Here is a 12,159-nt window from a genome sequence, read left to right on the forward strand (position 1 = left end):
GCATCACACGTGCCTTATCTCATTAGGGACTTATCAATGTAAGCAGGTGTAATTCAGGTGTAATTATCTCCATTTGACAGAAAAGGTAATCAAGATCCAGAGAGGATAAGATTGAGATTCTGGTTCCTCAATGGAAGAGCCAGAAGTAAGATTCAGGGGTGTGCTGGAGCCCCCTTATCCCAGCTTATGATAGCCTAATTCATAGGTTTCCCAAGAAGGTTGTTAAACCATGGGGGGCTTGAAATCCACCCACCCCAGTGGGAGTATTTACACTATGGGCACCAGCAAGTAATACAAATCAGGGCTTCCCTCCTGCCTGGGCTGGTTTACAGTACACAGAGGCTCCAGTGGTCTCCTGGTCATACCATGATACAACCACAGAACAGTGAGGTTTGGGCCTTTCTCTCCTATTTTAACAGTTAATGGTTCTCTATTCCATCGGCTTCACTAACCAGCTTGTTACCTGCATGAGATAGGAAGATAACCACTGCATTGGAGTCAGAAGACTCCTAAACCTCTACCTGCCACTTAGCAACATTTCAACCTGAGTCATTTAACCTCTCTGACCCTCCATTTTCTTATCTGTAAAACGAGGGCAATAATTGCAGCTCACTCACAGGGCTATTGGAGGAATCGTGGATGCAAAAACCACTTTGCAAACTGCAAAACACCAAACAGCTGTGGAAAACAACATGGCTCTTCCTCAAAACATCCAATGGAACTACCACACGACCCAGCAAGTCCACTTCTGGATATACGCTCAAAGAACCAAAAGCAAGGTCTCCAAGAGAGATCTGAATGCTCATGCTCTTAGCAGCATTATTCACAATAGCCAAGAGATCAAAGCATATCCATGTCACATCCATTGACAAATGGACGAGCAAAATGTGGTACACCACGCCACATGAATTGGAAGGGGTTGGCCTCAAAAAGCTAGGAAATTCTGACCCCTGCTATAAGACGGATGAACTCTGAAGATAAGCTAAGTGAAATAGGCCAGACACACAAAGCAATATTCAGTTTTATGTATTTTTTTAACCATGATCTTTAAAAAAAGAAAGAACACTCAAATATGAGGTCTTCTAGAACATTATATCCCAGTTGTTGAAAAGAACCAAAGAACCCAGCGACTCAGGAGGCTAAGGCAAGAGGATCATGAGTTGAAGGCCAGTCTCAGCAACTCAGTGGGGCCTTAAGCAACTTAGTAAGACCCTGTCTCAAAATTAAAAGGACCAGGGATGTGGCTCAGTGGTTAAGTGCCTCTGGGTTCAATCTGCGGTATCAAAAAAAAAAAAAAAAAAATAGACAAAAGAATGAACTAAAGAGCCCCAGAAGGCCCACAGTTTTTTCAAATCATTACTAGGACTGCAAACTCCAGTTTTATCAGCCATGCTGGCATAGTCATAAAGAATCCAAGGAATATGATCCTTGTAGATTATTGCCAAACTCAGGATGTCCCTTACTGATACACAAGGTTTGTTCGAAGAGTTCATTTTATGTTTCTGTTGGAATTTGAGGCATATTCTGACAGAAGCGTCAGTTTTCCTTGTCTATAGGATTGTACTCAGGCCTAGAGGAGCCCTGTCCATGGGATGACTGAATATTGGCCCTGACAGTCTTGGCCTGGCCCTGGGAGCCCCTGAGCTGAGGGAGGAGGAAGAGCAGAGTAGACCTCAGGGACAGCCCTGGGCAGAGGTGCTGCCCTTAAAATCTCTTACACAGTGAATGACTGGCAGGCTTTCAACCTACTGCAAGAGATTTGTAAAAAATTTTAAGGCAGATCCCAAGAAGTCATTTTGTTTTCAAGATTGAGGAAGTTTCAGCCTGTATATGGACGCTGTTTGGGGTCAGAGGACACTGCCCTGCCAGTCACTCAGGGAGACCGCCTGACTGTACAGCTCTCCTCTTTCTTTCAAGTTTCTAAAACTATGAAGGTTTGGGGTTTGGGATTAATTGGTTTGTTTTCCTTTTTCTTTTTTCTTTTCCTCCTGAAAACTGTGGGCCTTGGTGGGAGGAGACAGAGTTGTGAGGGGAGGCACACAAGAGTGTCACTTGAAAATCAGGTTTTACCACAAGAATGGGAAATTCTACTCCATGTATGTGTGATATGTCAAAGTATATTCTATGGTCAAATATCACTAAAAAGAATAAATTTTTTTAAAAAAAAGAAAAATAATACTTACTTCTTGCCCAGACCACTAAAATCAATTAAAGAAAGAAAAAAAAGAAAAGTAAATCAGGTTTTATTTAATACAATACCTTCAGACACAGTTCACAGCCCAAATCCAATTTATTGTAAAACCAGTTTCAATGATCTGTGTTCACGGTCATGAAAGACAGAGAAATAGCCTTTCAACAAATAGAATATTAACTACTTTCACTTTAAGACCTTGGTCCCCCTGTTCACCCTGTTACAGAGGTTCCCAAAAATCAAGAACAGACACTGGCCACCAAAAGGGCTGAAGTGGAACAGTCAAGAAAAGGGATAATGCCCCATCTGGAAATCAGCTCAAGCGTTATCCTTGCATGCTGTGACCTGGGAAATTAAAGACTTTTGAGACCTTCTTCCACCTTTCACCCAAACCTCCCCTATGAAAAGACTGGGACGGAGCTCAGAGTCTGACCTGGGCTAGACAATCACTCTACCCAGCTACACCCTGCACCCCAGGAGATTTTTAAACAAATGATTACATGTGCTCATGTGGTACACACACACACACACACACACACACACACACACTGCCATTCTCAAACACCCGAACATTAAAATAAACTCAACACATGGAGATTTCGAACGACCTGACTCCACGATGGGAAGACACTGACCTGAGTCATCTCATCCAACTATGATTTGCAAGAAGGAACAAAGCAGAAACATTAAAGCAATTCTGCAAAAAAAAAGGAAAAGCAGAGCAGAGGCTGAGGGTGGTGGGAAGACCACCAGCTCAGGTGGAGAGGGACAGACTTCCTGCACCAGCTCAGGAGCCATGAGAGGGTCAGAGGGACAAAGCTGATGAGCTAACTAGAGGAAGGGAGGAACCTGCAACGTGGAGCAAACTAGGTCAACTCCGACACACGAGTGGCCCAGAGGACGTGTCAGGCCGAGTCTTTGGGTTAATGCTGGCACCACGAGAACTAATCACCTCCTGTTGGGAGCAAATGTTGAATGGCGCAGTGTACCCTCCAAATCTGTGCAAATGGCCTCTGGGGAGCAGGGACTCATGAGAGGGGACTGGCATTCCCCGAACACAGACTCACATGCCAAGCTCTATCCCACAACCCTTAGATTAGGTCCCAGGGTTCCCGTGTTTTACCCCCAAGGCCATGGAGCTCACAATGGTAAAAATAATTCCTCCAAAGCTAGGAAGCAGTAGACCCAGCCAGGATCTACCTGTACCCATTCCCATGCACCCTCGGAGCCCGGATAGTTAGCTCCTCACTATGCTCCTCAATTGCCAAATGCAGACCTGTTTATGGCTGCTGAAATAAATTTTTTGAGAGATCCCATTTGCATCACCTTGCATATTTGCAACAAGAGCTTCCAAAAATCAATTTCTGACACACAGTGACAGATTCTTCCTCACTGGTACTGGCCCTGAATATTCTTGTGTAGTCAACTTACAGCTTGATGACATTTACTATTTATGTGCCAGGTACCTCTGTAAATCACTGAATCCTTATATCAATCCCACGTGGCAATGATTTCTATGAAGATCTTAACTCAGAAAGGTTAAGAAACCTATCCAGGGACACACAGCTATGAATGGTAGTGCTGTACCTAACTTTCAAGTCCATTTCTTGTCTCCCCTGCCTGACCCATCTTATAGGTTTATCTTCAAGATTTGGTATACACCAGGAGACAGAAGACCTGTATTTCTGAGTCCTGTCGAAATACTGGGGAAAACAACACAAAGCACACAGCCAATAGCTGAAAATGTTGAATGAACATGGTCTGCCACAGAAAGAACTTGACCTGCAACATCTATTTGGAAGTTACCCTTGCTTCTGACTGCAGCCTGAATAATCCATACATTGCAAAATAACTCTTAAAAAAACAAAGTGGGATGTAATAAAAACTAACCCAGAGAAAAAAGTGATCTTCCAACCTCACAGAAAGTCAAAGTGCATAACCAACACAGACTGAGAAAAAAATGATGTTGGCTTCTCTCCCAGAGTTCATGTATCCTCCTGGTTAACTACATAAATGCTGGAATTGGCCATAGTGAGAAAAGAAACCAGGATCCACCAGGCTTGTGTTGGCTACCTATAGGCAGTTGCTTCATTAATTAAAGAAAGGTGTCCCCAGTGAGCTTTGGGCTCCCTCATGAGGTTCCCTCCCCATGAAATCTGACATGCTGCCAGGATGGGTCTGCCACCCTCAGGCAAGCTGACCAATACTGTGACACTTCCCTGCTGGACCAATGCCTAAGCCTTCCCAGAGGAGAGAAGAGAAGCAGGAGGAGAGAGAGATTGAAGGGGATTTAAAGAGATTTATTTGGGGGAAAGGAAAGATTAAAGGGATTTATGGAGACCCAGCCAAAGAAAGACTCAACAAGTTAACCCCTGAAATCCTCCCAACAGTACACAAATGTCCCCAGCCAAGCCTAATTATCATCCATTCAGATGCCAAGTTTGAACCAGAAACTGTACTTGAAACTAGTCCTCATTAGCCCCTCTGGGAACAAGCTCTCCCCCCAAGTCCCATTCCCAGACCCCCCTGTCCTCATCGATAAGGACACTTCAGCCGATCGTCTTTTCCCAGTCAAGAAAAAATGTTTGACTTTTTCTTTCCAAATACAGAACAGTCTACCAAAGACAGGGGTCATACTATTGTCCACTGAATATTTGGGTTTCACGTTCCCCAGTCAAATGTGAGAGTTACAGGTTATGGGCCCGCCTGTCAAAGAGATCTAACCCTTCCTATTGATATAATTTCAAAGCATAACACTGTATCTTCACACAGATATTGTATTTGTGTGCAGATCTTCCTGCTAAATCCCCAGCCTGTCACAGACTCCCACTGTGACAGAAGAGGTGGTACCTCGAAACTCCTTCCCAGAGCATCATTCTAAAAATGCTAGAGGTCATCACCAGGGCAGTCCAGAAGCCTACAGGGCACATGCTTGCCCCAGAAACTAGTCTTGCCTTCCCCTTCCCTTTAATTTTAGAGATGAAGAAGCTGAGACAAGGAGAAGGTACTGTGGGCAAATGGCCAATCAGAGTCACCGGGCAGGCAGAAGAGTTGCTCAGAAAATCTCTGGAAATAGTGAACAAAACCACCAATGGTATGTACCTACCAGTTCTTCCAACCCCAGATCCTTGGAGAACCCCATGTCCAACCCACTAGCATCTCCTATTGGCTCTACCTTCAACATTCATCTAGAATCCAACCACTCATCACCTCCAATTCTAAAAAGCCATTATCCCTCCTCTGGATCACAGTCGTGGCCTCCACACTTCCACTCTTGAGCCCAGACCGTCTGTTCTAAGACCAGCAACCCTAGGGAAGATGAAAAACCTAGGTCAGATCAAGTTTTTCTTCGGCTTAAATCCCTCCGAAGCTCCCAATTTCTCTTGAAGCAAGAGCCAAAGTCTACTCTTCACTTACAAGGCCTTTCCTTAGCTCTGCCCCTCCTCCACCCACTCCCCACCCACCCCGACTTCTCCTACCCCCACTGTCCTTCCCCTGGAGCCTCAGCTCTAGCTACAATAACCTGCAGGCCTCAGAGTTCCCAGGCATGCTCCTGCCTCAGACACCTGCCCTTTCCTCTGACTGGAACTTTCTATCGTTAGCTATCCCACAGATCCTTCAGATCTTAATTCCAATGATAGCTTCTCAGTAAGGCCTTTCCTGGCTACCCGACCTCAAGCTGCCACCACCCCCAACCCCACAAATGCTCTCTCCCTAACTCATGTTCTCCCTAATGTGCACAACACAAAACACACTATTTCACTTCTTCTTTCTTTTATCTCTTGGCTCCCCACCAGAAGGGAAGTCCAGGAGAGGCTGCATCCTCTCCTGCTGGTTCAAGGAGATATCCTCATGCTTAGAATACAGGAGGCGTTCGAGAGATATTTTCAAGTGTATTTGAGGCTCAATTTATACCATGCCTCCAAACAAGAAGTCCAAACTGATAGCAAATAATGCTACTGGGTTACCCTAGGATAGAAATCTAAGGTTCCTGGCCCTATTTTTCTCTTAGCAATATTCTTTCAAAATGCTTATCACGGACACTAAAATTCTGAGTAATCTCAGAATAAATACCATGAAATCAACCAGCCAAATACACGAACCACCTCAAGAAGCTTTGCATTCGTTCCCCATCCTGCTTACACACACACCCCGTAAAAGAGAAATGAGTCTGTTTCCCATCTGGGCTTTCAGACAAATCAATCACCTGTGTGTTCAACGGGTGTATTTATTGACCAATTTCAGAATAAGCATTTTAGGAATGAGGCAGGTGGGGAAAGACAGTGTTTGCCCCACAGAAAGGTTGGCTTATTCTCTTCCTGAATAAGCCAGCAGGCCCTTCTCTAATGAAAAATAGAACCCACTGTCACTAACACTACACCAGATAAGGCAGCTGATTGGGGGCTGTTTCAATACACTACCTGCACAGTCCTAAAAATGCACCTCCAAACAGAAACAGCCACACTTAGCCACACAAGAGAAGCCCCTGAGGAGCAACTGCAAGCACCTTCCTGACACAGGTGAACCCCAATATTTTAGGGTTGTCAGAGCACTTGAAAATCACTTAATCTTGCCTTCCCTTTCCCTTTAATTTTAAAGATGAAGAGGTACTGTGGGCAGACGGCCAATCAGGCCATACAACCCCTAAGTGGCTAAGCCAGACCCAGGACCCAAACTCAGATCTTCCACAATGCGGGACCAACCACCTACAGACAATAGTGAGTTCAACTTCAAATGGTCAGTCTATATGAAAAACGTGTACTCATACCCTGCAGAGATGTGGGTTTATTTTCTAGAACATGCCATTTTCCATACTCTAGGGGAAATGAGATATGTTGGGAAAGTCATTCTGTCTGTACCAGGTATTGAGGCCTTATCTAGTCACATGTATTTCATAGCCTGGGAATCGAAAAAGTGACTTTCATGAGACTTCACAGGTACCACACCAAAGCTTTCTTCCATTCCGTACACTTCTCCAAATGGTCTACATTAGGTTTCTGTTCTAACAGAAGTCACTGAATGCTATCTACAGCAGAGATGGCCCAAACAGGCTCAGCAAATGCGCCAACAGAAATGTTTACCATTCCTAATTTGCTGTTACACAACATTTATTTGCTCTCACCATGTGCCAAGGATCTGAAAACATGTTGTTGATTAATAAACAGTAATTAAGTCTCACTACCTAATTCAGAGCTCTGGTTAGGTTCTGGGATTCCCTTTTAAAGAAGGCCAAAGTGAAGGCCATGAGTTGAAAGGTTTTTTCCAAAGGCCTGACTCAGAGATGCATCAGCCGGCTCAGGCCCAGGCCACAAAGCCTGTTCCTTTCCCCTGTGCTGCTCTTTGCTTCCTCAAGGTCTTTTCCACCCTCCTGGGCCAATCCTCACTTCCATTTCGGCCCCACTCTCCAGCAGCATCCATCTAACCACACTGACCAAATGGCTTGACCCTTAGCTTCCAACAGTAAATGTTCTGCTCTGCAAGGAAAGATACCTGGATGCAACAGCCAAATATCAGATTACACAGGCTGGCAAGGTGAGCGCTCCTCGGGTTTTACAGTGCTTTATTTCAAAAGCGGTTTAACACTGTAAGCTGACAGCCTTGCTTCTTGGGGCTTTCCTGCCTTAGGATCTTACAGACATATGGTAAAGGTGTGACAAACAATGTGATTGGAACTGCAGAGGTCTTTGGGAAATGGACTCCAATTACAATTGTTGATGCCTTTGACTCATGCCAGACTTCATTACAAACAGGATAAAAGACCAAACTCAAAATTCACTCAATGGGCTGGGGTTGTAGCTCAGTGGTAGAGTGCTTACCTAGCACAGGTGAGGCACTGGGTTCGATCCTCAGCTCCACATATAAATAAATAAAATAAAAATATTGTGTCCACTAGAAAAAAAAAAAACACTCCAAAGGCATAGGAAGTTACCTTCATATTAAGACTCAGGCCCAGGTCCCTAGTTTTGACCCAGGGTGAAATGGACATACTGAACTTGGGATCACTTCCAACAAATCCAAGGAGACAAAATGATGTTGATAATCTAAAAGCTTTGAAATTCTTACATATTTAGATAACAGGTTATCCCTTATGTTTTACTTGCATTAATATTATAGTTAGCTTTTCAAACACTAGAGTTAAGTCATTTTTTTTTTCTATGCTGGGGATCAACCCAGGACTTCATGCATGGGCTCTACCACTCACCCACATCCCCAGCCCAAGTCTAATTATTATTAAACATCTGCTAAGTGGCTCAACCCCATATGGATAATCAGGAGTTGCTCTGCCTAGCCTTGAATATCAGTCCCACCACTTAATAGCTAGCTCATATTTGCCAGGTCACTTAATCTCTCTGATGTCTCAGTTTTCTCAAACACAAATTGGGGATAATAGTAAATACCTACATTATAAGGTCACCATGAGATTTAAATGAGTTAATACACACAAGGCATTTAGAATAAAAGGTATCCTGTCGCCCATGGTTACCATTACTATTATGTCTTTGAGTAAAAAACATCTTGAACATTTTATTTCATTCTTCTAGGACCTCTGCCAGCACTACAGTGGGAAGTTTCTTTGCCAAGAATTATTTCCAAGGCAGAAGGTGACACTTTGGGGGCCTAGAAGAAATCCATACCCAAAACTTACCAGAATGGGGCCAGAGTCCAGGAAGCTGTTTGGCCAGAGCTAAGTCCAGCACCAGAAGGTAACACCTGCAGTCATCCTCAAACAGCAGGCTACAGCAGGAGCCACTCAAGGGAGCCACAGCTCACTGAGCTTCAGCAGCCTGGCCACTGATCTGCCTGCCAGGAGACTGCAGGCAAAGGTGGGTAAAAGCCATTAAAGAGACACATTCACACATGATAGGACTCCACTCTCTCCAGTCCCCTCATCTTGATGTCACATAGTGAGTCTCTGGATGGCAAGCAAAAAGCACAATTCTAATTTCACAGTGACTAGAGTTTCCCAGAGTCACAACCCCAAATGTGAATAAACCTTAATTAACCCCTTACCTTGGAAACCCCTCTTTATTAAAAACCTAAGCACTTTCAGATTTCATTTAGACAAAGACGGCAAGTCAGTGCCCACAGGTGCCCTCCCAAAATACAGCAGCCACAGCACCTAGACTCTATTCCAGTCCTTGGCACACTGGCTTCCCCAGGAATCTGAAACCTGGTTGGGAATGCCGCCTTCAAAACTTCTCTCTGGGGGATCCACTGCAGATGTGGGGGTGGGGTGAGGAATATGACTAACAACTGCAGTGGACCCTGAGCTCATGGCAGAAGGTAATGTGGGTATGAAAATAGGGTCTGGAAAGGCAAGCAAAACACAGAAACAGTTAGGGGGGAGGGGTTGAGGGGAGGGGGGGAAAGGAAGAACAGAAAAGAAGAGTACCACCCGGACACTGATTTATCCATGAAACACCTCTTTCCTGATTAAATCAACACTTCCCTGACCCCCTACACAATGTTCATTTCTTACAGCACGTGTGTGAATTTATATGCACTGACAGACACGGATGACAGCAGAAACGGAGCACACGGGGGTTGGGGGGACAACTTGAACTTCAGGCTCATTCAGCAGTGCCTGATTCTCTTTCACTATCAGCCCCTCTACGTAGAATCTGAAGCGCTCCAAAACAAAACAAAAACCAACTCATGGGCAGGAAAGGAACCGTGGCTGAACGGAGCAGCAGCACATGCTTGGAGCACTGATAACCATCGACTTCTGATTATTTCTGCTTTCTTGAGATGCAGCTACCAGCATCGAACTAAATGTAGTGCAGGAGAGAATCGCCCGGTACAGAGACACTCGCAGACCCTCCCATGGGGACACGCACCCCAGTGCCAGCGGCTGAGCCCGTGTGAAATGTACAATCACTCAGGTGAGGCTCTGCCCACATGTGACCCTGAACACTGCGAAATTCTTCCATAATCGCGAGGCCATCCAAAGTCTTGCCTACACCTAGTACGTGCAGATTTAATTTCATGTGAATACATAATGTAAGGACAGAAATGGGAATTTTCTCGTGGCCACGACTCTCTCCATACACATGGTGAGTAAATGCACACAGCCAGTAAATAGCGATATCCACCATGCTCAGCCCACAGTCACGCGTGGGGAGAAAGCGGTGGCGAGGGCGGCGGTGGCAGAGGAAGTGGAAAGTCGCCCGCTCGCGTGGGCTGTTCTCCGAGAGCCCAGAGCTCCCCTTCCCCCGCACAGGAGCTGTGCCACCTCTGGGGCGCAGACCCACGACGCGGAGGTCGCGCTGGGGGCTCCGCAAAGAACCGGACAATGAGGATGCCCTGACAAGCCAGGATCCTGCCGCGGTGGCGGTGGTGATGGCAGCCGGAGCTGCTTAGGCAGCCGACACCGCGGCCACCTCCACCCTCTTCTCCCCAGCGTCCACTTACGTCCCGAGGGTCTCCTTGAACTCGAAGATCTTCTTAATATCTTCGGCTTGCTTTTTCCAGGATGAGCTGCTCTCGCCGTTCTCCCGGGCCATGGCAGACGAGCGCGGCGCGGCGCGGCGCGGTGGGGCGGCCGGGGGCGCGCTGGGGAGGGGGCGCCGGGGGCGCGGCGCGGGCGCAGGGGCGCGCGGGGATGCCGGGCGCTAGGCGGGAGGCTCGGGGCCGCCGCAGAGCTTCCTCTTCTGCAGTTTCCTCTTTCGCTCTCGCCGCCGCCGCTGTCGCGGTCCCTCCCTGGCTCTTATTTCTGCTCCTTTCGGTCAGAGACTTCCTGCCGCCGCCGCTCGCCTGCTCCTTTGCCGCCGCCTGCCAGCCTCACTTTCTGCTACTTTCTTGCCTCCCTCCTGCTCCCTCCCCGCCTCCCGCCCCGCTTCCCCCCCCCACCCCGCCTCCTCCCGCGGGCTCCCCGCCCTCCCCGCGCGCCCCGGCCGCCTCCCCGCCTCCCGCGCTACCGCCTTCGGGGATGTCCCGCTCCCCTCCCGGGGAGCGCCGTGCAGTGGGCGCGGGGGCGCCGCACTTGGCAGCCAGGCCACACTCCCCCGCGGTCAAGCGCCCTGGAACTGAGCGAGGGCAGGTGCGGGGACCCTGGCAGGTGCAGGGCGCTGGGGCGCTCGCGAGAGAGCCCTACTCCTGGAGGAGCTTTATTGTGGAGTCAAGACTGGGGGCACCCGGGCTTTCCCTCCTCCGGCGGGAGGGGGCGCCTTTGCGTGGCTCTCGGAAGCGCCGGGAGAGATGGGGGTGCGCAGCGGCCGGATACCGGGCGCCCAGGGCGGGGCGCCTTTTCCACGCGCCGGGGACCAGCGGCCGGAGCCGGCCAGGCCCGCTGACAGGCGGGTGGGCGGGGGCCGGTTGTTATGGCGACGGGCGGCGGCGGTGGGGATGGAGGCGTTGATGGGCGTGGACTCCGGCCCCGCGGCGCCGGCCAGCGCGGGCTCTCCCGGAGCTTGTCACTCCCCTCCCGACTTGCCGGCTAGAGCTAATTCGCATTGCACCAAATTCAGCCTCACGTCAATTTCGGTACCGCGGAGGAGAAAGCCTGGGAGTCTCGGGAACGGGCACGCGCGGGACTCGCCTGCCACTGCCTCGCAATCCCTTTGGAAGCAAAACTCCTGGGTTTATTTGGCTGCCGTGCCGCGGGTGGATGCGGGACAGCGCGGGCTGCCCTGGCTCGGGCCTGGAGCAGCGAGCCTAGCTCACGGTTGTACTCTGCTGGTTTCTCCCACTCGCCTCACGACACTCTGCGGACTCAGCACGAAGTGAATGTCTGCCCCACACCCTCCATGAAGGAGGTCTGCCCCTACTTATCACCCCCACCGCGACCCCCGCAGCGGGCTTACTGGGGAGACCAGGTGGCGGGCACGTACCTCGAAACATCCTTTCCTTCAAGTTGGAGAAGGTAAACCCAAAGAATTGCCTCCTTCCTCCCATCTCCCAGGTGAACTTTGGCCTGCCCACCCACTCCCGCTATGTACCTGTCAGAGGGCAACCCACGTGCTGGTTCC

The 12,159-nt window shown here is 48.6% G+C and overlaps 1 protein-coding gene across 3 annotated transcripts in view; it reads right to left on the minus strand.

The window, feature by feature from the left end:
• Positions 1 to 10,757, minus strand: part of Camk1d (calcium/calmodulin dependent protein kinase ID) — a 405,245-nt gene extending 394,488 nt beyond the window's left edge. For all 3 annotated transcript variants that reach the window (XM_046442306.2, XM_046442307.2, XM_046442308.2), the window contains exon 1: positions 10,604 to 10,757. In XM_046442306.2, coding sequence (XP_046298262.1) covers positions 10,604 to 10,695 — 92 coding nt within the window. In that variant the 5' untranslated portion in view covers positions 10,696 to 10,757. The remainder of the gene's footprint in view (positions 1 to 10,603) is intronic.
• Positions 10,758 to 12,159: the final 1,402 nt, after the last annotated feature.

Source organism: Marmota monax, unplaced genomic scaffold, assembly GCF_021218885.2.
Source record: "Marmota monax isolate L192 unplaced genomic scaffold, Marmota_monax_Labrador192_F-V1.1 WCK01_AAM20220418_F8-fsc00072, whole genome shotgun sequence".
In the NCBI taxonomy this organism is placed as follows: domain Eukaryota; kingdom Metazoa; phylum Chordata; class Mammalia; order Rodentia; family Sciuridae; genus Marmota; species Marmota monax.